General features: G+C 36.5%; 2 protein-coding genes across 3 annotated transcripts; both read right to left on the bottom strand.

Annotated features, from left to right (window-relative positions):
- Positions 1-1,900: 1,900 nt before the first annotated feature.
- Positions 1,901-6,877, bottom strand: LOC113541230 (probable G-protein coupled receptor 141). 2 transcript variants are annotated; one of them, XM_053228122.1, is made up of 2 exons: positions 6,744-6,877; positions 1,901-4,050 (listed from the first exon to the last, which is right to left on the bottom strand). In XM_053228122.1, exon 2 carries the CDS (start codon positions 4,043-4,045, stop codon positions 3,152-3,154), a length of 894 nt encoding a protein of 297 aa, XP_053084097.1. In that variant the 5' UTR covers positions 4,046-4,050; positions 6,744-6,877; the 3' UTR covers positions 1,901-3,151. The 2 variants fall into 2 exon arrangements, with proteins under 2 accessions (XP_053084097.1, XP_053084096.1); XM_053228121.1 differs by lacking the exon at positions 6,744-6,877 and adding an exon at positions 5,594-6,656 and having other exon boundaries at positions 1,905-4,050.
- On the bottom strand, positions 6,763-26,060 carry pign (phosphatidylinositol glycan anchor biosynthesis, class N). The gene is made up of 29 exons (XM_026938095.3): positions 25,860-26,060; positions 25,362-25,607; positions 24,115-24,236; positions 23,869-23,967; positions 23,678-23,784; positions 22,314-22,438; positions 21,518-21,648; positions 20,425-20,544; positions 20,288-20,328; positions 20,129-20,188; positions 19,112-19,204; positions 18,963-19,018; positions 18,787-18,865; positions 18,515-18,697; positions 17,060-17,199; positions 16,375-16,474; positions 16,151-16,243; positions 15,203-15,294; positions 15,007-15,109; positions 14,679-14,787; positions 13,831-13,933; positions 11,187-11,289; positions 9,012-9,098; positions 8,845-8,900; positions 8,661-8,736; positions 8,068-8,141; positions 7,813-7,855; positions 7,674-7,726; positions 6,763-6,964 (listed from the first exon to the last, which is right to left on the bottom strand). Exons 2-29 carry the CDS (start codon positions 25,586-25,588, stop codon positions 6,841-6,843), a joined length of 2,799 nt encoding a protein of 932 aa, XP_026793896.1. The 5' UTR covers positions 25,589-25,607; positions 25,860-26,060; the 3' UTR covers positions 6,763-6,840.
- Between the last annotated feature and the right edge of the window lie 1,624 nt (positions 26,061-27,684).

The raw sequence follows: 27,684 nt of genomic DNA, 5'->3' as shown, positions 1-27,684 counted from the left end.
CTAATACTACTACTACTACTACTAATAATAATAATAATAATAACAGTAATAATAATTTCAGCATTTTTGGGGCCAAACACCCAGACTCGGTGAGCCAGACCCAGACTTGTTGAAGTAGAATAATAATACAAGTATTAAGAAAGACTATGAGATTTACCTTTGACTCTGAGAAATAAAACAGACACTTGTGGAAGTATTTTGTTATTTTTGTGTACTACACTGTTTAGTGCAGTAGCATGTGGTTTGAAATAGGTTTCAGTGTCAAATCATGAGTCGCACATTCACAGAGATGCTACAACTGTTGCAGAAGCAATCACAGGAAAGCAGAGTAACAGCTATAGGCAAAGGGATTCAAGACTGGTTTGTAGATTCATGCATTTGCCAGTCCGGTATGGGAGAACGGTTTTGAATATCAGAGTTACTTTCTTAAATTTTGTTCAGACAGGTTTCAAGATAATGTGAGCCAAACTTGGTGAAGATTGGACAAAATTTGGAGGAGTAGCAAAAATGGCAGTTAGATGTAAGCATTTTTAGCATGTTATTGTAACTTTTGACCAGTAGGTGTCACTGTCATGAAATTTGTTGCATAGCCTTAGGGCATGGACCTGAAGATGCCTAATTTGGTGATGATTGGACAAAAATTTGTAGGAATAACGAAAAAACAGTTTCTGACAAAATCCAAGATGGTCAACAGGAAGTACACTTGAATTTCAGATGTTGGTGTGCATTCCCGTCAGCATATTGCAGGGAATTATAGCAAAAATTAACTGAATTTAGCCCAAATTCTTCTAATGATATAACGAAAAATTGAAAGTTACAGTTCTTGACCACAAGGTGGTGCAGTCACAAAACTTCTTGAGTACATTCAGGGCATGGTTCTGAAGATACTCATCAAGTTTCGTGATGATATGTCAATGCATTGCTGAGATACACTCTCACATCCTGTTTTTTTGCATTTGCCAGCGCGTTACAGGAGAAGAGATTCGAATAAAAAAATTTCTTTGATAACTTTTGTTCAGACAGGTCTCAGGATGATGTGAGCCAAATGTGGTGAAGATTGGACAAAATTTGGAGGAGGAGTAGAGAAAATGGCAGTTAGATGTAAGCATTTTTAGCATGTTATTGTAACTTTCGCCCAGTAGGTGGCACTGTCACGAAATTTATTGCATAGCCTCAGGGCATGGTCCTGAAGGTGCTTACCAAGATTTGTGTCAGTGCTTGTGTCAGCAGAAGAATAATAAGAAGAAAGCTGGAATAACAATAGGGTGCCTACACACGTTTGGTGCCTGGCTCCCTAATAATAATAATAATAATAACAACAACAACATGAAATCAATTACAGATTTTCTGCACAAATTCATCTAGTACGATATGATGGCTTACATAAAAAAAAGAAAAAAAAGAAAACATAGCATAGAAACATTAGTGGCTTGTATCTTTCCTAATGCAATTGCCTTAAAAGAAAGAAAGAAAGAAAGAACACATTGCTTTTGGTTCTCGTTCACATCATCATTTCTCAGTCAAAACGTCTTTAACACAGACAAATTTATCTAATACTTATTATTCTATCTTATATATCACAGTGTTTTCTTTCTGTAATGGTTTGTAATGGTTAGTTAATTTCCATGGGTTGATATCACAGGTTCTAATGGTTTAACGGGTGACTGTGGCTGATTCAAAATGTGTGAAATGGTTTTTGACGAGATTCAGAAGTCCTGCAGGAGTCTAATGGTCTCTGATGATAAACTTATTCAACATAAATATTCATTAAATATTAACATAATATGATATTTATATAACATAAATATTCCATTAAATTAAGCTACAACAATGTGCTGTATTATACAGTGAATATACTGTATACTGGATCTTTAATTAAATATGAAAAAATGAGTGCTTCTGATTCTCGAAAACCATTTAATCGATGCTGAAGCTTGATGGAAACCATTAGTCAGTTCCCATCAGAAAGTAGAACAATATTTATAATTTCTTTATAAAGAAAGCTGGGTTGGCACATTAAACACTTTTGATTCATTAAAATTTATTTCAAAGTGTAACTGTTTATTATAGTCAACTTATTTTCCTATTTTTTCCAGCCCACTGTGAACTAAAATTAGCTCAATTGCGTGGTATGCACAGATTCTGATATTTCAGTTTATTTTCTATTTATTTCACTGTTTGTTTGCTTTTTATTTGCAGTTATTTTATTTGCGTTTCTCTGTGTTAGACAACAGAAGGCACCAAATCCTCAATTTATAAGATTTAGCCTTCTCCTGCCTTTAAGCTCTCCTTTCCTTGCTTTTTAAAGCACAGGTTCTCAACTTTTTTGCAGCGAGAGACCCCTTTAACTGCAAAATAAATTAAACATAATCCAACTATTTAAATATTAGGCTCTTTATTCAAATGTGTACAGTTATATTCTTCCACAATGTTTCAACAACAGAACACTCTATAATAAATATAAGAACTTTGATAACGGTAAGTTGTGATTTCCACCAAATACAAAATAAAAATAATCAAAATAAAAATAAAAATAAAGAAGCTATGCTTCACAGACCCCACCTTGAGAACCATTGTTCTAAATGTACATTCTCCCTTTCCGAACAGACTGAGATGAAAAGGCATTGGGGCGTGTCTATAAAAATACTGACAGGAGATACACGTAAATACATGTAGTACATGCATTCCGACCCCGACCACAATTTCCCAAATGTGTTTTCTCAGGCCAATAATACACTTGTGCAGATGCCACTGCTTAAACAATTTTTATTATCTTGTTCTACATATTTATACAGATCATTTGTACTAGTAAGAAATTTATAAATAATAAATTGCACCTTTAATAGACCTTTCCAAGAAAACTAGCAGATGGCAGTTCACCTTATACAAGCAAGCTGCCTTTTACTATTTCTGAAATTCCTGAGGTTAAAAGAATCAAAATTTAAAGGGATCTTTCAGTTAGGTTTTTGAGAAATGGTTTTCGTCTTTCCATACAGCATTCATAAGGTAAGAGTCAGCGATGTAACAATTTGCAACCACTTTAGATCAATGATGCTGAGTTTGATCTCGGCAGTAAACCACGACCCTCGTTCTCTTCCTCCTTTCCTGCAACATTAAGACAGTAGGTTCCACAGAGCAGCGTTTTCTGCAGTCAACCCCCGCACCTATGGCATATTCCCTTCCCTGCGAAAACAAGCATCATGTCGAAGCAGGTAAGGGATGTGATGGCCAGAAACACCTCATTTTCCTCTTGTAGTTCAGAAAACCTGGTTAGATAGTACAGCCGATACAGGTGATACGGCGCCAGACAGAAGAGGATGATAAGCACGAGGCTGATGTTCTTCATCTGAGCCCAGAACTCCTGCTGAGCCCATGAAGACGCACCATGCTTTTTGATCATCAAGTAGAGAATGACTGAAAGTATACAGCTCACGATGCACGACAAGATTACTGTACAAATAGACAAAAAAATGTTACAAACCCACACCGGTACTACTCCGAGCTCTGCGGCAAAGTGGAAGCATTTGTGCTCAGTGGCATTCGCATGTGTCCCATAATGATATAAGATCACAGGGCTGAAGATTATCACAATCAACCATATGCCGACACTAAATGCCATGGCATGGAGACTCCGATAGAACTCCATTTGCTCCACTTTTTTAAAGTAATGGAAGAAATGAATGGTGAGGATGATGACATAGATGACGAAGACCACATGCATGTGAATGTGGATCATGCTGCTGACCACTTTGCAGAAAGTCAGAGGCAGGTCCCAGTTCTCCGTCACGTAGTAGTTGATGCGGAAAGGGATGGTGAGCAAGAAGATACTGTGGACCAAGATCAAGTTGAAAAAGGCGACAGTGGTCCACGAGCGCAGGTTTGATTTTAGCACACCGATCATTAGGGTCACGCCGACACTTCCCACCATGAACACCAGCGTGTAGATGATGACCAGGGCGATTCTGTGACCCGTCATTCCAGACGTCGTGTTAGAGCTGGCATCAGTTTCGTTGGTGGTAGCATTTTGGTTCATAGTTGAATTCATGGTCCCTGAACAGAGGAAATAAACATCATTATTCTTAATCCACAAACCATCTGGTATAAATTTGCTCTCACAATATTTTCATCCATAACTGACAAACAATCAGATGACTAAACTGACTTTCTTGGATTTCCTCTTTCTGTTAAACAGTTTACAGTATTAGAAGATTTTCTATCTTTTGTAACTAGAGAAATTTCTAGTTCAGAGGTTCTCAAGTCCACTAAGCTCATCATCAAGCAGACAAGTAGACAAGTAGACAAAAGTCAAAAGATTGAAAAAAGCAGATAGAAAATCCTCAGAATAGGGTAGAAAATCCTCAGAAAAGTGTAAAGTAGCTACAAGAGAATATTAAACGCTCCAGCCAATAAGTTTACACGTTTGCAGGCAAAGTGAGAAAAAAAAATAGTAGAAAAACTGATCTTATTAGTGAGCAAATATAAAATTTATACCACACTGCTACTAATTTCTGTTTAATTTTCTATAACAGCAGCTCTGACAATAGTGCAGCTGCAAATCACAGGTTTATATCATTAGGTTAATGCGCTCGTTCTAATATGTTATCATTTCTGTAGTAACAACTTGTTCACCAGGGCTTGTACGGTGGATACTAAAAGTAAAAAGAATAAGAAAATGTGTATGCACTGATATGGTGAAGTTTTCTGTAAGAAAAAGTTTAACATTTATGGAAGGAGTCTCCAGTGTCAGAGCTTTCTAACAGTCAGAGGTAATGCTTTTGGATACACGAAAGTTTGGTTGCTCTGGTGTAAGAAGAATTAAAAAAAAAAACAGGATGTGCTGTTAGAGAAAAATAAGCTTTGGGGTGGTAATAGTAACTCCGCTTCACTTTGGCGCACCTTTTATTATTTTTCTATAACAACACATAGAAATGAAAATATTTTACTGCCCATATTCCAATGCCCTAAAACTGCATTTAAAACTACTCCCAGTACAATTTATTCAAGAACTTACTCAAGTAAATGTAATAGTGTTTATTACTGATCTCTCGAATCACCTGACTGAAGGTATGTTTTTTGTGACCTTAAAGATCAGACATGTACTTGAAAGTTAAACAATAAATTTAAAAATCTAAAATATTTCTTGAAATACCCATACAAGTGAAGAGAACAAAACTATGAAAGACCACATGAGCTTGCTAACAAAAAAACAATTTTGTTTATTACATAATTCCATTTGTATTCTTTCATAGTTTTCAGTGAACTTCCTCACTGTTATGTATGTACAATATGAAAAAATAGAAACAAATAAAGACAAAAAAGCAGCACCTATATGTGTGTGTATCCATATTTACTGGTTCTATGCTTAGAATAGTTAAAAACAAAGCACCTTTGACTTAATATTTCTGATTCACATTTTATCCAGTGTTTTAGGAGTATGATCATTTCCATCCTCATGCTGTAGTTATCTTTTTTTTTTTCAGTTTACCCTTTACTAACAAGCACATCAAATACTATTCAGATCTCAGCACTTTTTAAACTTAACCAATCAAACTTTTTATATAAACAAAATAAGGTGACAGTATGCACCACATACCGTTACAGCAGAAGCTGGAGTGTATAGACAGTGCTAGAGGAAGTAGAGCAACGTGCTGGTGTCTCAGTCCCCCCATCTTCATTTAGACATGAACTGCACTGTTTCTGTAGACTGAACTGCAGGCATGTGTGCATTTGTGCGAGACAGAAAAAAAGAGATGGGAGGGACTTGCAACACTAGCTGCTTTGTCATTCACACTATTGCACATGTAATGCCACTAAGCAGTTTCCTCAAACAGAGCAAGCTAGTTTTCACTCAAATTCTTTTTGTTTTAATCATTTTGTGTTAAAACCTTATATTACAAATGTCAAAGTTTCTGGCTGGTTTGACTTGATTAAAGCAGAAGATGGTTAAAAGGATCTGTGTGTAGTCGCAAAATTCTCAACTCTCTCTCGAGTAGCTACAGACAGAGGAGGAAGTAATAGCATGGCCTGAGATAATAATGAAATTCAATAATGAAAATAATGAAAAATAAGGCAAATTTTGCACTCTTGATTATAACTGTTAGAAGATTAAAAGTTGATCCTATTTGATCCTAAAAAGCCTGAGATGATGATTTGAGATGCTATTCTTGAATTAGGTTACACAAAGCAAAGTTAAAAATACAGTTTTTAACTAAAGAAGAATCCTCCGCTAAGATTGAAGATCAATGTTACGCTTTATTCTGTCCAGTACAGAGTTAATAAATACCTAGCAGAAGCCAAAAATAGATGCAGTATTATAAAAAAAAAAAAAACAGTACAGCTTAAACCACTACATGTAAACAGACCACATGAACAGAGTAAACAGAGTATTCAAGTTTTTCATACAAATTTGCATATAATGTTCATGTGGCAGAAATAGTTAAAAATGAACAAATTCACAAACAAATCAGTCTAGTTTTATAAGTACCTGTTTTTTAATGTTATGAAGCACACACAGTCTCATCAACACATCATTTGTTTTTTTTTTTTTGTGTTCAATCTGTGGCACAACAGCTGTATTATTTATACCAATGCTACAAATAAATGTTACGTGAGTTTCCTGCAAGTTTGAGGGAGAGGATTTGCATACCCAAACACCCCCCCCCCCCCCCCCCCCCCAATATCCCCTCCCTCCACGCACACATTTTATAAGGTTTATTTCCTTTAAAAATTAACAGTGTATTTACCAGAAATTTCTTTTTTTTTAGTTTCCTTATGAGAAAGTTGTATGTGCAGTGTAAACCAAGTGCTGTTGCCACTTTCTCCAACACTGTCTAATGCAGATCACTTAAAGTGCACCTTCACTTTTTGTCCAATGTGGAGTTTATTTGAGGTCAAGATGTGTGTCATCACACTCAGCAGCATCAGGAAGATGGTCATGGACATGACAATGACGTAGTGACTAATGCTATAAGAGAGGGGAAAAAAAACATTAGATATATCTATATAAAGTTCTCTCGTATAGAACTATTGACATATTTGACGCAAATTATTTATCAACCCCTGAACTCCCAGCTTACTGTTTAGTTACTGATCTTCATTTATACCACAGCACTTTTGAATACTGGATTCTGATTGGTCAGAAGGTGTTGATTAATTTTCTATAGCAGCAGCTCTGACAGTAGTGCAACTGCAAATCACAGGTTTATATTAATGCGCTTGTTCTAATACATTATCGTTTCTATGGTAACAGCTCATTTGCAGGGATTTGCTCCACATAAACAGATTAAAAAAAAAGCTTGTAATTGTTGATATGAAGTTTTCCGTAAGGACATGTTTATTTAACATGTATGGTCAGAGGGTCTAGTGTCTGCGCTTTGTAACAGTCAGAGGTATGTGTAACTTTAGATGAAGTTACAGGACAGAGGAGGCTGTGGCTGTGGCTGAATCCTCTTCAGGACAGAGGAGTTTACACTCTGTGGTTTCTCGCTACCGTGACAAGCTGTATTTTTTGCCTTAACTGAAGACTGGTGAGAGAACGACTGTTTATAGTGCTATAACGTAAGTGAGAACAGGAACTAACTTGTTTTGCAAGTTCGGGTGCTAATTGTAACTGTCAGTGGTTTCCGGGATTTTAAGGGGTTGAAGAAGAAAATAGGGAAATGTTTAGGAATTACCTTGTACCAATATCAAGCCAGCTTCCATAGTCTTTCACCAAGAAGAAGAAGTGCTGAGGAACAGGAGAATACAATGAAAATGTGGGTTCTAGCTTTAAAAACAGAAACTATAACTTAACTTCTTGCCTGATGAACCTACCAGTGCCATCAAATCAGAGATGACCAGCACAATGAGGAAAAGGCTGGAAAGGAAAAACATAATGTACATGTGTTTAACACAGGTATAAATATGGCCATAAAGTTGTTTTACACCGTTCTTCTAAAAAGCATATTGCTCTAGAAAAATCTACTGAAATTTTCCTTGAGGCATCTTTTAGTGACAGAAGAAGGAATTTTGTACATTCTTTGAAAAGATATAGATGCGTCTCATGATGTGAGATGATAAACCCTGTACCTTCGTGACGAAAGCCGTGTTGACACTTGAACACTTTCGAATGTGCACATTACAATTATGAATGGAATCAGGACCTGAAAGAAGAGCAACATATATACATAACATAGGGAAAAAAACTAAAGGTGCAGTTTGCAATTTCTTCCAGACCAATAACAACCCTATAATTTCAAATAAACTGTAATTCGCAATATTTGTGTGCATTAGATCTCACAAAATTCTTCATTTCAGGCCTCTGCTTGCATTTTTCTGGCCCAGAAATTAGCTCCGCCCCCAGCTGAAACAAAGCTGCTCAACTCTGCCCCTTTTTCCGTAAAAGGCAACTCACAAAACATACATACTTCAAATATAGTCTGGATGGGCCAGGGAAATACAGGCAATTTGTCTCTCATCTACAAATTACAAACTGCACCTTTAATGTCAGAAAATAAAAAGTCTTTTGATAGATCAAGAAGAAGTTATGTTTCTTATTCTCCAGTCACTGGGTTTAACTTTTCCAAATCTATATTTAAATTTCACACAAACATGTTGTAGTGATTTAGTTATGTACACTACAGAATGGTATTTGGATACGTGTTAGTGTGCAAGTGCGGTACCTTCCACATTAAAAGGCCACCCATGATGAAAGGATTAAAGACCGTTAGAAAGCAGTAGACAGAGGCTGGGTCAAAACTGTGAAAGAGAGAGGATAACAGAGTTTTTATTTTTATTTAAATATAGGCTTTGTGTAGAATTGTAACCTTTATAAACCCGAGGTCCTCAAAAGGCCCTGAAGTTTACCTGTTGATGGAAGCAATGTTTCCTGTGCCAAAGAATGCAATGATTATGAAGAATACCTGGTGCAAATTATTAAGGCAAATAATAATCTGGATTTAAGAAAAAAAAATAATGAATTGTAGACACAAAGCTGGTACAAAATAACATTTCCCAATAAAGTGCAAGGATACAAAGAAGTGCGATCTTCTGATATCGTCCAAACTCAGCTGCCTGATTCTGGATAAGTCGATATTTTCAGCAAAATCAATGTGTGAAAGCTGCAAAGACACCTAATGTTATGAACATCTTATCAAAATGCACAAAGTTAAGAGCTGTAGCATGTTTTTGTAGGAAAGCATTTTTCAGTGATTATGTAAATCCACTGAAAATCCAGAAATCTATATTGTAACATCAAGAAAATAAAAATGCCCAAAGACGAAATGTTTAATGAATCCTTAAAAGTCAGGATTAAAATTCAGACTGCACCAATGATAAAATATTTACCGATAAACACACTTATACTTCCTCATTTGTCAGTTTATGGCACCATCCAGAGCATTCATATTTAACAGTATTCCTTTACAACATAGATAACATGCATCTGGCTCTGAGGTCTATGTTCTCCACATAACACACACAAATCTAATATATAGGGTGTCCCAAAAGTCTCCATACATAGGGGAAACTAACACTTTTTAGCAAAATGTAGCTTTATTTACAAAGCATCCTCTACATGATTGCCATTTCTCGTGTTAAAATACTCGCATTAAACACATCTGGTGTTACGCATGTAATTACATGTCCATCGCAACCTTGTGACAGCTTCCCGATCAAGCCATGAGAATGATTTCAATACGTTCTTCTTTTGTCAAAGGCATTCTTAAAGGCTATCCGAAAAGAAATATTATATCAACTAAGTATGAAAAAAAAAAAATTTGGAAGACATTTTGCTAAAAGGTGTTTATTTCCCCTATGTATGGAGACATTCTGTAGATCAGGTCATTCAGTTTTTAAGTACTTAACTTTTTATAGGTTAATTTAGTGTTTAATTATGATGAATGAAACATATGTATGTCTTGCATCTGATAGAGAAAAAAAATGTGTATGGCGGAAATGGAGGAAATGTGTAGAGCCACAAAAGACAAGCACCATAAACAAAAGACCAAAGACTGATCTTATTTATATAGCTGAAATGAGCACATTTTGGTTACATGTGGTTAAGTTCAGCTACTGGTTTTGCATTGATCTCCACTGCCAGATGTTGTGGTTCTCAGTACCTGCACCTGATACTTAGTAAAGACACACAGTGCTGCCGGTGGTATTCATCTCTGGTCTGGAAGCTTTTTGAGCTTGCTTTGTGCTTTACCACTAGCATTTTTCATGTAACCTGATAACAGGAACCAAAAACTTCACTGAAGAATACACTGACACGCAGCTGATGCTAGGTACCACATTTCTAATGTTAAATAGTGAAATCAGTGGATGTCTATCCTATTTGCGAACATTGCAGGCAAAAAGCCTACTGATCTGCTCTGGTCTGCAACAGATATAGAAAGAATTTAAAATTAACAATGGATTTTCGTTGGATTTATGTAATGGATTTTTGTAATGGATTAAAAAAAATTCCCAGTGCTTATAAGTCACGTAGGACACAGTGGCCAGATCCTGGATTTATATACTTGATCAACAAATCAAATGTATATATATATAAAAGAAAAGTTTAATGCTTACAAATCTTCCAAAAAATATAGTTACACAGAGCTTCCAACTATTTCATTCCTCCAGTTGGTACTATTTATGGCCTCGAACCAAACTGCTTTTGAGTATCTCATTTTCGTGACGGTGTGTGACAAAAACAAAGGTGACATTGTTTAGACTTCCTGTTTGTTGTGTTTTTTTTATTATTAAGACACAGGTATAAATAAATGTTTATGTTAATGGAAAAAGTTAAAAAGGTCCAAGAGAATGGTCTCACTCATTTATTTCAGTTTAGGTTTATTATTTATTTATTTATTTATTTGCATTTAGATGTGTGTGTATGCAGACACATCACTTGAAAGTAGTCTTCTAAGGAGGTTATTCCACCATGTCAGTGTTTGCAGGGGCTGGTTGTGTTTGTGAGTGAGTGAGTGAGTAGATGACTGTGTGTGTGCTGCAGCTACAGGTTTCTTCCTGGTATTTAATTCTGATTTGCCTCAAACAAATCACTTCTCCAAAACCAACACCGTTTAGCAGAAGCTAGAGAAGTTTAATATGAAACTTAAGAAAAGAGTTTTCTGAGAGATAGACAGACAGACAGACAGAGAGAGAGAGAGAGAGAGAGAGAGAGAGAGAGAGAGGGTCTGGGGGGGGGGACTCAACGTTACCTCATTCCTGTTGGACATTCCGTGTGTGTCTATGGCTTCCTGCTCCATATGGATCCACACAAACATCAGCCATGACAGTACAGGAGGAAACAGGGCCTCGTACCTTTACAGAACACAAACGTTAGCAAACATAACCTTGCAGATGGTGCTATATCTAGATATCCTGTAAGTCATAGTGAAAAAGACTCAGCAGCCATCTAAGTCCCTTGTATGCAAATAATATCCAGTTCTGTATATTTGCACATTCTAAAGATATACTTTGTTTGAAGATATAAATCCAGTTTCCCTGGACTCAAAGACTGAAAAACTATACACACCTCTTCAAAATATCATGAGGTTGAACTTAAAAGCAGTTTATATGGACAAATAACAACAAAAAAAAAAAATTCTACCATCTATCAAGTTCACATAAAAAGATATATTCTGACTAGGACAGGATATTTCTCTATTGCATTAAAACAATAATTTCCTCAATATCTTTATATAAATGAACATTATAAAAACTTCTGTTCTGACATTTATATGTTTCTTATTGTTGCCTTAATAGTAATGCAGCCTGAAATAATTGTGTTGCATGGACATTGTTGCTCAAGTTTCAGAATATTCCTGTAAACTAATCATCAGAGCATCATTCCTAAAACTGAATATAAAATATATTTTGAATATTCTGAATAATACTAGGGTTATTGTCTGGATGGAAACAGCTTATATCCTAATACCTTAAAAGACCAACCAAGCAGAACTGAAAAAGTGAATTAAACTAGAAACAAATGGACAGTATGAACTCATTAAAGCTAATAATACATACTGATTTAAGAAAGAAACTTGGCATTATTTAGATTTTTTTTTTTTTTTTTTTTTTTTTAAACATAGGGTTACTTTGTTATAAACCCAATGACGATTATGACTAAATGGGTAAATGACTAAAAGAAACTACCCTCTTAATCTTAAAGCCCACAGAGCAGCTTTTGAATGACTTTAATATGGAGATATAACCCTTGACCCAGTGCCTGATAATTTATTTAATCCATTTCTATTTTATTTGTCTATTGTACTACAGACAATGTTACAAAGCAGCTTTACAGAGCAAGCCAGAGGTGACAGCGGTGAGGAAAAATTCCCCAAGAAGATGAGTAAGAAAGTTTGAGAGGAACCAGACTCAACATGGAACCTGTCCCCTTCTGACAGTCTTTATGATTACAGCGGCAGTTCTTAGAAGCTCTGGTTTCCCTTCCCTATGAATCAAACAATTCAACTGCACATTCAGAAATGATTATTTCAGCAGTAAGGATTCAATGCAGAAGTTGCGCACGTGGTCAGACCTCAAACGCAGCCCCGGACGTCTGAAGTTGCAAAGAGGTTACGCGAAGTTGTACAGAGGTTACGCGTGAAGTTTGAGCAAAACAAAGAGACATGTCATAGTTATGCCTGACTCTGAACTTGAACTTAAGTTCATTTTTGTCTTGCATGATATTAGCTCAAGCGAGGAGCAGAGTAAAATCAAGTGATGCATTTTAATTTATTTTTTTTTTAATCAGTCAAAAAAGGTCCAACTAATGTGCAATGTGGGTCAACCTTTCTGTTCTACTATATGCATTAAACTGCAAGCATTTAAAAAAAAAAACCTCTGTTGGTAAAAGAAGGCTCTATATCCATCCCACTTCCTCCCAAGTTCTCCAGCTCAACCACAGGATATCAAAATGTGCAGCTGAAATCTTTGTGGTGAGCCAAGAGACAGAATTCAGAGAAGAACAATGCAGCGACTGTAGAATTACCACAGTAACGTCACCATAGTAAAAACAGGCACTCAGAAAGTCTTTCAAAGTTTACCATGACTTCTTAGCACTGACCTTCCTGGTACATTACATTTTACGTTTGGGCCTAATAACACTATTTAAAATCTACCTGAACAGATCATAATGCAGATGCTAGGCCTTACGTTCATAGTGTGCAACTGTCTTACAATGAAATAAGGTCATTGGATTACAATAGCCACTAATGAAAACAATTCAACACCAGCGTCACGCCAGGACCAAATACGTGACACAGCCACTCACAGACCACTGACTCACATTGTTAAATCAGGTTAAAATCTTGAAATGGCAATAAAAATAAATAAATAAATAAATAAATAATATTAAAAAAAAAAAACATTGAACTTCTAGAAGGCCAAAGCTACGTATGTGTTGAGAATATCACCTGTGAGATTCAGAAGGCAGATCAGTGATGTACCGTAGCTACCCATGTTAACTTTATTCTCAACCAAAACTTAAGAATGAAATATAACTATGACTACAATACTTCAACAGATTAAACACAATAAGCATAATCATTCTACTATTTAAAAAAAAACGAATAAACACATGCCACATGCCTTCGATTTTTAGTTTTCAGAAATATGATCATGTAAACTAGGTTTGAAATAGGGTCTCTGGAGGACTAGCGGTTAGGCCACGGTGCTCTCACCGCTGCGGCCCGAGTTCGATTCACGGCCAGGGAACCAACCCCAGTGAAGACCCTCGACAGGAGCAGCCGAAAAAACAACAAACTAGGTTTGAAAAATACAGTACATTTATCTGGATATATTTATCTTATATTTATCTTACACTGAATCCATACAATATCTAGAGAATCTGTATCTTACCCAGTGCTGAGGAGAAGGTACACACAGATGAGGGACATGAGAATACTCAGCAGCCTGTGGAAGAGTCGCGTAGAACTCAGCAGCGGCACAAAAAATGATGAGACTAAACAAGAGAGCAGAGTTTGGAAGCCAGAGACAGACAGTTAGACACTGAGAGACATTTTGAGCAACAGATTAAATAATATTATATCACAGCACTGTTGAATGTTCAAATCTGATTGGTCAGAAGGTGTAGGTTCATTTCCTATAACAGCAGCTCTGACAGTAGCGCAGATGCAAATCACAGGTTTATATTAATGCATTTGTTCTAATACGTCATCGTTTCTATAGTAACAACATACAAATTACAGATATTGCTGATATGGTGAAGTTTTCTGTAAGGAGATGTTTATTTAACATGTACGGAAGGAGTCTCCGGTGTCACGCAGTTTTCCACCACGGGAAAATCTTTCAGGACAGAGGAGTCTTGCCTTTCTTTTGTCTTATTAACTTAAAAAAAAGAAAGGTTGGTGAGGGAACGATTGTTTGTAGCTGCTATAGCATCAGTGAGAACAGGAACTTGTTCCTGAACATTCCACAACATTAAATGATTCTATAAATATATATAAAGCATGACGTGCCATTCTTTAATAAATGAAAAAAATTTAATTGTTGACATTTTGCCATGGTATTAGAGAAATAAAACACTCAGGATGTGCTGTTACTGGAAAATAAAATGACTTTGGGGTGAGAACAGTAACTCTGCTCTATCACACCTTCCTATCATTGATTATTTTCCCATAATAGCACGCTCCAGTGTGTTATTGCGTATGTAAAGGAACAAAAATATAAACATAAAGTTGTCCAACCCAGAGTGGTCCAGCTGATGAGCTGATTGAAGAGCGGTAGGCCTTGTTTGAGTTGCAGACTGGAGTGTGTGCTGGAAGGCACGTATGCGCACAGCGCCACCTGCAGCATCTGCAAACATTACCACAGCAGTGTTACTGCTCTAGCTCATCAGTGACACACTTACAGGAATTACGAGACAGTCTTTGCTAAGTTTGACCAAAACAGGGCATTTATGCTGCCTTGTTAGGGTGCACGAATATTATCAAATATAAAATTAAAGCTGTTTATCTCTGAGTGTGAGCATGGGTGCATCATAGCAAGAGGTCAAAAAAAAAACAAAAACAAAACCTGGCCAATAAACAGCCAACGATCTCTCGTATGCAGGCCTGCGTGTCTACGTGATAAAATGTAGAGGAACGAGGTGAACAGCATTAGAGCTCCAGCACATAACCTGAATTAAAAGATCATAAACACACAACATAAGAAATATGACATAAAAGGCTAGAAATATAAATATTTCACTCTAGCGAGTGAGGGATCTTACACATAGTTGGTGTTGGGTTCTCGTCCGACAACAGGCAACAGAGGAAACACTGCCAGACACAAGCAGCTCAACACCCAGCTCACTGACCTGGACTACAACACAGCAACACAACACAGGAAATATGGAAATATTATAGTATTAGAGGAATAAAACACATCAGGATGTGCATTTCTAGGTGGTAACAGTAACTGCTTCTTCACACTACTTGGTCATGGTTTATTTTCCTATAACATCATGACAAGAAGTATTTAAGTATTCCTTACATAACATATGGTAGCAGTCCAAATGCATAGTCTGTATAATTTACACACATCACCGTGTTACTTTTGCATAAAATATATATTAACAATTATTATATTAATTGGGGGCAGTCGTCACCTAATGGTTAGAGTCTCGGACTTGTAACCCGAAGGTGAGCCTGAAGGTTGTGGGTTCGAGTCTCAGGTCCGGCAGGGATTGTAGGTGGGGGAAGTGAATGACCAGTGCTCTCTTCCACCCTCAATACCACGACTGAGGTGAGACCCTTGAGCAAGGCACCGAACCCCCAACTGCTCCCCGGGCGCCTCAGCAAAAAAGGCTGCCCACTGCTCCGGGTGTGTGTTCACGGTGTGTGTGTGTTCACGGTGTGTGTGTGTTCACTACTGTGTGTGTGCACTTGGATGGGTTAAATGCAGAGCACAAATTCCAAGTATGGGTCACCATACTTGGCTACACTTCACTTCAACTAGAAATGAAACTCCTCACTACAGTCATTTGGTGAAAATTTTCACACTTTACCTCATTGTGACTAATTTGCATAAAAGGAAAACCTCAATTCATGTCATTAGTCTCTTGTCACCGGAATCACAGTTCTGCGTTGCAAACTTACACAGGACATGAATGCTCACCTTTCATTTTGTCACTTGCTATTGTGAAAGCATGGCTAGAAAATCAACTCTAATATCTCACCTTGGTTTTTCTATAAAGCCCTGAGACAACAGGCCACAGTGCCAGCACTATCAGTCCCAGGGTCAACACAGCCCGATAGAAAAAACTCACAACCTACAAATCAGCAGAGAAAAATATCATTTTTGAAGCATAAACCTGGTTATGCTTTGAGAAAACCAGTGTATATGTGTGTTTTTTGGTATCAGTGTATAATTTTGTATAAATCTGTGTTCTGTCCCACTTACCAGTAGCTCTATCCCAAATGTAACTAGAACAAAATATCCAAAGCATTTGCTCAGGTTCAGGGAAGGAACTGATCTCATAAGATCAACAAGGATCCCAAATCTAAAAACAAGAGCATTAACAAGACAAAATGTACAACTTTAGTGGTAAAGTACAAAGCTGATGAGGTGTAAATTTTTCCATGCTTGAATAACCAAGCACATCCCTAAACTCTACACTGTAGCCCTAAATTATTCACGTTTTGTGTGTGTAAAAACAAGCACAAACTTGCTAACACCCACAAAAACCGTGCAAACTGATTTACTAACAGGCTCTGCGTAGGACTGTGTCTTCCAAATCGATACATTTTGCACCCATAGTGTGATATACTGTCAAGCTGGAAAGACATGTCATAAATGGATATTATGTGTGCAGTTGAATACAACTGAAAGACAGGTATTAAATTTGAAGAAGCCTGTTTTGACCAATCAAAGACTGGATAAAAATTCCAATGGTATGCTTTAGAAAACCAGGTCAGTTGAAACCAGGAAGTTTCTCAAGTTGACAGATTATTGCTGTGATAAAGATGGTTTCATATTAGATGATGACCTCATGTTCACACCTCCGATGCCTATCTCTGAGCCTCTGAAAAAATGTTTTCATTCACATATACCTTGTTAACACAATGCATAATCAAGGGTGGCTCACTCTTTTAGGACTCCGTACCACACGGGGACAGGCAACAGGCAGTAGATGTAGTAGGTGAAGGAACTGGCCTGAAGAAACAGAAAGACGGACACCAGCAGGCCCACACACACGAAAACCCGACCCAGATGTCTCCCTGCTGTCTAAAACAACACAGGAAACACAGCAGACAGGTGATTCAGAAGAATCTGTTTTTAAAAAAAATGTGTAAATTAAGTGGCTTGTTCTTCAGTCCACATTACTTAAATAAACCATCTGATAGGGAAGTAAAAATAGATTTAAAAATAGATTGATGGTTAAAGGTTGAATACTTTCCATACACTACATGAAGGTGAGGATATAAAATTGTTTTCTAAAGCTAACCAAAAATAAACACACATGCTAACATGTCTTTACTTTGGTTTAGCTTTAGAAATTAAAGTTTAAAGTTTTTTAGAACAAACTAGCTCAAATGTATTCGGCAACGTGGTATTTTACGTTTCCTATGTCTTATTATCGTATTGCGCTTGTATTATTCAATGTATTAATTCACTGATTTACTGATTTATTTTTTTATTTCTATAATATTGATGGATTTCATGATTGATATATTTTTCATTTGTCCATGCCACCCTTCATAATACGCTGCACACATTAAAGGTGAGAAAGCAGAGAAAATGAAAATGGAAGGGAAAACAAGCTGAAAAATCAAAATGAGATTACGATGACAAATTAGTGAAACCTCATTTAAATAATCAAAATCTTAGGACTGTCTACTTCTATTTCTCCATAAAAAGTAGAAGTTGTTTTAAAGATTGTTCTAAATTGTTCTGTAGCTGAAATTTTACTTTTCTCAGACAACCAGGGAGCCACATAATAATCCATCATTTTAAATTCACCTTTAAGCCCCTTTAACACACAATTAGAACAAATCCCAAATTAGTTCATATTCACTATGCTTACTACATATTACATAACATAAATAATCATTAGAGGGCACTATATACACATTTTAGGTTCAGCCACATGCTTCCAATTTAACATTCAATAGCAGTTTTTGAAAATATACACTGTTTGTATTTTATTTAATATTTAATAATATTTAAAAGGTAAAAAAAGACATAAATGTTGTGTATTTCTTTCATTAGCTTAAGGCTCATCTAGTGGACTTGCGCCAGGTGTCTAAAAGTACCTTAAACATTGCAGTGTGGATTTCTGCCTTCACATTTATAAATATTAGAAAAAAATGCACATAGTATTTGAACAATAAAATACTGACAGCCCCTTTAATAGTGTACTTTCTCAAATTAGCAAAAATGTACTACGACTTGTTTTAAAAAACTCAAGCCTTCCCAGAAAAGTAAATGAAGAGATTTCTTCTTTTTTAGCTTATCTTTTTTTTAGTTTAAGCTTAATATTTTATTTGGAAATCTTATCATTTTGTAAAGTTGTGTACATTTTTGCTGCATCTTATCTCACCTTGTCTCTGCTTGCAGGTGGTTTGCGCAGGCTGGCGTGAGTCTTCAGGATAACCAAAACCACGTAAGACGTCCATCCGATGAAACCTAAGACAACGCTGCAGCCCAGGAAAAGGCGGTCGTAGGTGTGATAGTAGGACAATCCCTCCATGGCCTGATCTATCAGAACCTCACACTGTTGAATCTAAGAAAGGCACAGAAAGTTTAGTTGTTTATACTTTGGTGAAAACTGTGTCAGTGGGGGTGAAACTAACATTACAGTTTAGTACTTACAGCTTCATCAAAGTGCCCTTTCTGGATTAGTGATCTTGTGTGACTCACAAACTCAGTCATTTTAGAATCAGTCAGAGGTCTAGACAGGAAACAATAATGAGATATTAACAAAAATGACCAAATACAATATGGTGTGTTGTGTATTTCACTCTTAAAAAGACTAACACTCCACTCACTGGTACGGCGTGAAGAGAAACGACAAAGTGGTCTCCTTTTTCTGCGTCATTTTCACCTAATAATAATAATAAAATAAACGTGATTAAAATCACATCATTCAAACTGAGCAATAATACAAATTAATCAAAAGAAACAAAGTGGAACTCGCCTTGAATTGCTCCAGGATTTGAACGGCATTTGCATACATGCTTTCAGCTTTGAAATGCTGGCTGTTATTGAGGTACTTGAGCGGCAGGACCCCCTGCAAATCAACATAACGAGACGTTGCATATCAGAAGATGAGGAGAGAAAGAAATCTCACCTCCTGTGCAAAAATAAAAAGTAAAAAAAAAAAAATCCACAGACCCTCCAATCACAGGATAAATATTGTATGAAAAAATGACGATTCAGATATTCAGCATATTGGCTCCTTCCATTAGGGCTGGGTACTAAAAATCAGTACCCAAAAGGCACCAAGTAAAGGATTTGGTACTAACAAGAACCAAAAAGTCTAAAAAATTTGGTGCACATTTTCAATGCTTTAAAAAAAAAAGACAATAAATGCCTTAACCTAGTAATTCCAAAGTCAGGTAATACGTCAAAAATGATGAAACCTTTGATTAAATGCAGGATTATTCTCCGTCAAGGAGTTTTCAACTGCATCAAGAACAGCACTGCCCTGGTGCCTCGGGAGATTAAAGATTACGGGTGACACACACCACAACCAAACACAGAAACATGTTTTCCAGTGAGAACATGTATATCGACAGGTAATTTAACAGTTTACCGATCATTGTTCTCACTTTTGCAAGAGAAGGTTAGCTACTATTATGTTTGTCAGTGTTTGAGCAGGATTTACATATTGTCACAATTCAAAAAACAGTTATCAAAAAAGGTTTAAAAATGTGTTGTTTTGGTATAAAAGATTCTCAGAACAATACCCAGTACTATCATATTTATTCATTTGATCTATTTGAAAACTTTCCACCCTCAGAACCAACACCAGTTAAAATAGTACATATGCATCGTATAACATTAGTCTTCCTAGTTTTATTAATGACACTTAGATTTAAGTATCCATTCAACCAGGCATATAACCATAACAGTAACTATATCAACTATATAATCATCATCATCATCATCAACATTTTCACAAGGATATAAAACATCTAGACCTCAGTCTTACCACAGAGTTGAGTGGAATGGGAACCCCGATGAGAGATGACATGAGCGGTGCTATATCAGCCTGCATTCATTAAAACAGATGAGAAAAATAATCTTCTTTTTATTTGATCTTCCTGAAAAAAAAAAGTAGAATAAAGACAAAAAGTAAATACAATCCTACCTGGTTGACATCGATTCTCCTGTACGTCTCCAGCCCCCATTCTGAGATCATCACAAACCGTACAGTTACAGTCAGTCTTCTACAATCTAACGTCCACTACATAATGACTCTGAGTGGTTAAAAGGATGAAAACACACCTCTGATGTAGTCATCACCATAATTCTGAAAAGTGGTGGTTCTCTGAGCTCTCTGAACTCCGGCCCCCCACACCACCAAGGGGGTGAGGGTTTCTGATGGATGACTGGCTCCATGAGACCCTAAAAGAACAACCAAATAAGCAGCCATGGCTCTGTGTCCTCAGTACAGCAGAACATGCTAATAAGTCATATGTTTAAATATGCAAAAAAAAAATAATAAAATGTTAGAATTACTTCCGTAGATTATTTCTTAAACTAGAGACATGATGAATAGTACGGAGAAACACATTAGCATCACAGATCATTTTAAGAAAGAGTTTAGGTATGTTTCCACTGCAGGAATTTTCCCAAGCATCCAGCAACTTGAACAATTTTTTCACATTACAGCTAGAGTTGAACAACAACCAAGCCAAGCTCCAGAGTCTGTACTCTTCTGAACTATTCTTACGAAGCTTGTCGCATTTACTGTCACTGACTAGGCCAGCGCGAGCTTTATAGAATGACAAATTCTCTCAATTGATTACTAAAGTGGGTTCCAAATAGTGTAAAAAATCAAAAATTTTGCGAGGTTAAAAATGTGAAATTACACTGACTGCTGCTTAAAAAGCTATCATTGGTAACAATACAGGGTGTCTGAACAGTCAGGAACCAATGAGAGTAAAACTACATAAACATTTTCTCAGCTACTGTATCATGTTTTTGAGAAATTTGCTCAACATATTCAGACCGATATATTTGCTCAACATATCCCCATTGGTTCCTGACTTCATTTACACAACAACAAAAATACAATAAATTTCAATTTCAGCTTTCTCTATGTTTGTTGTCTTCCCTGTGCTGCTGTACTTTGTGTCACATCTGTTATTTTACAGGACTGCTATAGTTCCTCCGGCATAGTGGAAACAAACCAGGAAAATATTCAGGACCTGTACAGGTCTCCTTCAGGGAAGTTCAACAATTCTTTAGTTTTTCAAAACGTTCATGAAACTCAGTTGAAAAGTGTCTCTGGATTACTGAAAATCTTGTACAAAAAAGCAAGGATTTGAATATGGATACATGGCGAGCAGGAACTCAGAGCAGATAAAAATCTTACCCCAGTTTGTCATGCCGTGATCAGCTGTGAAAACATACGCTGTTCTGCCATCGTTCCCAAAGAACTCCTCCAACACAGTAACAATCTCGGCAACTCCACTGTCAACCAGGCCAATGTTATCCAGATACTCCCTTGTATGAGACAAAGATTAAAAAAAAAAAATTGCTAAATTACGCATGTTATCAGTCAATCTGGAATTGTTAAGTTCGTAAAGTGCCTCTTCAATACAGTCATAGTGCCTTCAGCTTTACTCTCATTAAAAAAAATCCATGCTCTATGAATATGCTACACTGCCTGGATTTGCATACTGAAAATTGATTGGTGCTTATATTTAATGATGCAATTACACTCTCTTGTCACATGTTCAACTCAGATTTTCCAGTGACATGTTCAGCTCCTTCTTTCAAATTTATGTGGCAAAACCTTTGCACTTTGACATGTCCATGCAGATTCCCTAAACAAAAGGAAATATAATTTATGAAGTTTAGGCTGACTTTAATGTTAGTGTTTATTCAGATTTTCTATCATCTAGGCCACTGAATTGTGTCTGGTATTATAATCTAATCTATAATATAAAGTCTACATGGTGTTTTTAAGAAGTCAGCTGTGAAAAATTGCCCTGACACTTTTACTCCTGAGGTTAATTCACACATATGATATCATGAGGCGATGAATTCTTTCTAAAACCACAGCAGTGAACACATCAGAACAACATGGAAAATAGTGCACAGATCGTGTCAGAAGCGTGTTGATCAGTAACATGCAGCAAATGCCTCACTTAAGGTTTACAGCTTACTTTGACATGGGCCGGTGGGCGTGTCCGTTGGTGTCAATCCCCAGAAGATGAAGGAAAAACACAATTTTATCTTCATGCAATTGAGACATGAGAGTTTGATTCTCTTTTGCTGATCTGAGGAACTCCTGCATCAAAAAAGGAGAAAATATGACTGTGTACCATTAATACTAAATCGCTTCTGTTTAACATTTTCCACTAACACTCCTCACCTGGTATCTATCAAGTGTTTAAAAGCTGACCAAGTACAAGGTCTTCCCATCGATACCTAGCGTTTTAATTTGAGATAAAAAGACACAAGCTGTCCGCAGTTCAGTGCTCTTACTCTCGAGGATTCAATCAATCATAGGCCAGTTACAAGATTTATTCGGCTTTTATATCAGGCCATGTGACTTTAATACAAACAATCTGATCAAAATTCATGATGTTTTTCTTCACATCACATTTCAATGTGCATATGCATATCTGGATCCTCTCTAACACACATGTTGTGTTTTCTATCTTTGTAAGGACTTCTGACAGACGTAATGATTACTGTTGCTAATTAACGTTAGGCCTAAACTTAACCCTGATTTTAACTTCAGTAACCTCAATGAAATATTTTGGCATTTTATTATATTTTTAAATATAAAAGCTATGAAACATTGTCTTTTGATTGTGTGATTGTTTCATTTGACACTATCCTTTCATTGCAAGGACATTTGGTTATTTTTGGTCCTCACAAAGGACTAAAAATAAAAACTTGTACAAACGCACCCACACACCCACATATATATATATATATATATATATATATATATATATATATATATACACACACACACACACACATAAATGTGTGTGTGTGTGTGTGTGTGTATTTATATGTAGCAAATAAAAGCTTGTGCTGCTAGACTATTCATTTTAATTTTATCGCTACTACAATGATGGACTGCTTTGAAAATATGTCTTGTAAGTGTTTGTTATTGCTGCTATTGAGTATAATCTTACATTTCTAAATAAAGTATAACATTAAGGCACATATATATGATTTTTTTAATGTAACTTTTGTCCTACATGGTTATTTTATGCCTACTGCATTAATGTGTCAGAAGAAAGAAAAAAAATATTCCCAAACGTTATTATTATCTTTTCAATCAATGCTATGGAAAAATGTTTGTATTATAATTATAATTAGAGTTTGAATTATAATTAGATTCAGGCCGTGCTCCTATTTCCGGTTCAATACGGTAATCATTTTTACTTTTTTATTTTTGAAACTCTTGCGGCTTTACAGAATTTCTTTCGATGTGCCTAAGACTTCTGAGAACACAATTTTTGAGGATTTTTTCCCTAATAACATTCAAACATCAGCAATAAGGACACACCTTCACTTGATCAAACACCCAGGTATCTAGTTTGGAGGCGTCCTTTGAAGCGAAGTCCTCCATCGCAGCAGGATAAGTGTGAGTGTACACATGATCTCCACTCGCACCTACAATGAACAAGGAATTAGACAGAGCTGCTGTATTTACTACAACAGTAACATGGATATGCATGTGGTACATTCATAATTTACCTTTAGCGAACATGGGCAGGATGTCAGGACTTCCCCAGCACCATGTGTACCTGCTCTCATTAAACACAGAGTCAAACTCCACTGGATTCTCCTTCCAGCCTGTACATGCACATACACACACACACACACACACATATATATAAACAACATATATATACATATATATATATATTATCAGTTAAATACACACACATATATATAATCAGTTATACATTATACATAAATCATACTGTTACAGATAATTACCTTTAGCCACAGCGCTGACATCCTCATAAAAGCCTGCTATAAGCGCCACATGTCCAGGACGGGATTCTGTAGGTACACGTGTGTGTGACACTCCCCATGAACCGCTCTCCTGAATTACACTCCTAATGGATGTAAATACACACAATAATGAGCAATACATAGACGGACCTAATTAAAAAAAATGAACAGTGCTTAATTGTACAATGTAAACAGGTCGTGCTGCTGAATGTAATTTAGGATAAAAGCAGACGGTCAGTTTGTTTTTCAGACTCTGTGGTCATGTGCAAACAGAAGACAACAGTAACACTCCAGGATGACAAACGTGCAACATGTAGAACCCAGTCAGGGTGTGATTTATTTAACGAGCAGGATGGAACACTGAGGCACTCAAACTGGCCTGCAAAGAAAAAACACAGAGGCTCCACAGAGAAATTTTTTGAAACAGCAAGCAGGAGAGTGGAAGGTAGGAAGCAAGGAAAGGAAAGAAGGAAAGAAGAGTGAAAGAAGGGAAAGGAAGAGCAGAAGGAAGGAAGGAAGGAAGATACAGGGAGGGAGAAAGGGAGTGATGGCACAAACGAGGGAGGAAAGGAAGGGTGGAAAAGTGAGAGGAAGCAAGGGAAGGATTGAAGGAAGGACTGAAGGAAGGAAGGAAGGAAGGAAGGAAGTGTAAAAGTAGGGAAAGTAAGAACAGAAAATAGAAAGGAAGAAAGATAGGAAAGAAGCATGGAAGGAGGGAAAGGACAAAAGGGAAGAAGGATAGATGGATGGGTGAAAGAAAGGAAGAAATGGAGGAAAGTAAGAGTAGAAAGAAGCAAGGAAGAAGGGAAAGAAGGAAGGAAGAGTGAAAGAAGGGAAAGAAAGAAAGGTAGGAAGCAAGGAAAGGAAGGAAAGTAAGAGCAGAAAGAAGGAAGGAAGATACAGGGAGGGAGGGAGAGAGGGAGGGAGGGCACAAGGGAGGGGGGAAAAGAAGGGTGGAAGAGTGAGAGGAAGCGAGGGAAGGATTGAAGGAAGGATTGAAGGAAGGAAGAAAGGAAAGAAGTTTAAAAGTAGAGAAAGTAAGAACAGAAAATAGAAAGGAAGAAAGATAGAAAAGAAGCGTGGAAGGAGGGAAAGGACGAAAGAGCAAAAAGACAGATGGATGAGTGGAAGAAAGGAAGAAATGGAGGAAAGTAAGAGTAGAAGGATCAAAGTAAGAAAAAGTGAATGAATGAATGAATGAATGAATGAATGTTCCACACAGTCCCTACCTTAAATAGGGCATCCTGATGGTGCCGTTGGTGTCGGGCTTAAACATGCTGTCTGCTCTCAGTCCATCTGCCACGAAGAGCACCAGGCGCTTGGCAGGCGACGGTAAGGGCACACGCTGAGGACTCATCCCATGAACCAAGGGTGACGTGAAGTAGATGTCAAATATGGAGATGAAGAAGACCACGTGGACCAGAAGCCCCACGATAAAGAATGTGATCATGTTCATCCTGTCTATCGAGCTGATCCTGTGGAATATAAGAGCAGATTTTTTAGAAGATAAAACTGTTCACTTGGATATTCATCTGTTACTGATCATTTCATTTTCACATTTGATAATGAATGGCTAAGAAACGGGCTGAATCCCAAATGACTCCCTACTCCCTGTATAAGCACACTATACCGAGTAGATTATGATCAACACTGCACCCTCTGTAGTCCACTCTATTTTACACAGGAAGTCATTTGGGATAATTTGGGATTTAGTCCTTTAGTCTTACCTTTGCGATATTGCGTAATGTTTGTTTCATGCTTGTTTCAGCATAACAGCCGCTTGTACGACTTTTCAACTCTTCCCACTACAAATCCACACAGTGTCACACTAACAATGAGCAATAATTAACTGGCGAAATGAACTTTAATAATGACTTTATTTTGCCTAACAATCTAGAACAGCTTGTGTGAATCCACTTCCTGGATGACGTCAGAACATAACCTTCGCTCAAAGGATGATGGGTAATGAAGTGCGACGGTTGACTGCTAACTGCTAACTGCTAGCAGGTTCTCTCTTTGCTTTTTTTAATGTTTATTTGTACACATCAGTTCGTGTAGTTGATATATTCATATAATTAATTATCTTTTATCTAATTGTGATCTTGCTTTAATAAAAAATTAGGTTTTTGTGTTTTTTATTTAAAGTAATTTGTTATTCAAACCGGTGTATTTTGGAATCACAGTTTCACAATTCCACCACTAGGGGGCGCACTTTGACCAAAATAAATAAAACCAGTTAAATAATTATATACACAAAGGTTTAAGCTCGTCTGAACTGTTCTGATGAGCTTAACTTAGTAAAACTTATTAACATAATAATAATAATAATAATAATAATAATATATAAAACCTATACACTAATACACCCCCTGCCCTGTGTCACTTTCTTTCTTTTGTTTAATTTGTATTTGTATCTTATTAAAGACAGCTTTCCTATATGTGTGTTACGTTGCATAGATACATTCACGTGTTTTATTTCGTGTGGAGAAAGGTGACTTGTAGAATTAAAAGCTATTACTTATATTAATGGTATTATTACAGTATTATTAATAGTATTCATAGACAAATAGCTATAGCATTATTTTAACAATAATACACAAAAATCAACATTTTCTATTTGATAGAAGAGAGCAAATGACAATCCAGTGTCTTAGATTTTAAATAATTTGTGCTTTTAGAAGACTGATCTATTTTATAAGGCAGAACATTTTCACTCATCACCGCTTGGGGGCGATATTTACACCCTCAGGCTGCTTAGAAGGTTGCCATTTTGGGTGAAATTCCCCGCTACAGCTGAAAAGCTAGTAAAAAAAAAAAAAGAAATAAAACACTTCAGGAGATGTTGTTATAGGAAAATCATCAACGGCAGGGTGGTGTGATTGAGCAGAGTTACTGTTACCAACCCGTTGATTATTTTCCTAACAGCAAACGTCATGTATTTTTATTTGTTTAAGTTTATAGTTACACTAAATGATGCACGTTAGTTCTTGTCCTCAGTTACATTTGAACAGCTCTAAATAACTGTTTACCAGAAAGCGTAAACTCATCTGTCCTGAAGACTTTAAAATGGCGGAAAACATATTGTTATAAAGCTCTAACACTGGAGACTCCTTCCATAAACTGTTACATAGTTAGTTTTTGTTCTCACTTATGTTATCTCTCTTTTTTCACTCCCTCTTTAAGTTATACAACAAATAAAACACAGCTTGTCATGTTACTGAGAAACCGCAAAACGCGTAAACTCTCAGTCCTGAAGACTTTACAGCGTAAACCACCCTGTTATAAAGCACTAACACTGGAGACTCCTTCCATACATAAACATCTAATTACAGAAAACTTCATAATATCAATGATTATATGGTTTTATATATTGTTTTTATTCGTTATGTCAATCATCCGCCATATAGGTCCCTGTGAATGAGCCGTTACTATAGAAACAATAGCTGTTACTATAGAAACAAGCACATTACTATAATCTTTGCACTATTGTCAGAGCTGATGTTATAGAAAATTAATCAACAGTTTAATGATATTATTATTATTATTATTATT

This window comes from Pangasianodon hypophthalmus, chromosome 22, assembly GCF_027358585.1.
Source record: "Pangasianodon hypophthalmus isolate fPanHyp1 chromosome 22, fPanHyp1.pri, whole genome shotgun sequence".
Lineage (NCBI taxonomy): Eukaryota > Metazoa > Chordata > Actinopteri > Siluriformes > Pangasiidae > Pangasianodon > Pangasianodon hypophthalmus.
This window is presented reverse-complemented; position numbering and strand designations above follow the sequence as displayed.

Bases quoted from the DNA above. Each gene is read 5' to 3' on its own strand.
- LOC113541230 (XM_053228121.1), bottom strand. From the start codon at position 5,675: ATGAAGATGGGGGGACTGAGACACCAGCACGTTGCTCTACTTCCTCTA. The intron at 4,051-5,593 runs GTATGTGGTGCA...TCCTCTGTTCAG, and splicing joins CTCCAGCTTCTGCTGTAACG to GGACCATGAATTCAACTATG.
- pign (XM_026938095.3), bottom strand. From the start codon at position 25,588: ATGAACATGATCACATTCTTTATCGTGGGGCTTCTGGTCCACGTGGTC. The intron at 19,205-20,128 runs GTAAGACTGAGG...GTTGATTTGCAG, and splicing joins CCATTCCACTCAACTCTGTG to GGGGTCCTGCCGCTCAAGTA. The intron at 15,295-16,150 runs GTGAGATATTAG...GCTGTGTTGTAG, and splicing joins GGCTTTATAGAAAAACCAAG to TCCAGGTCAGTGAGCTGGGT.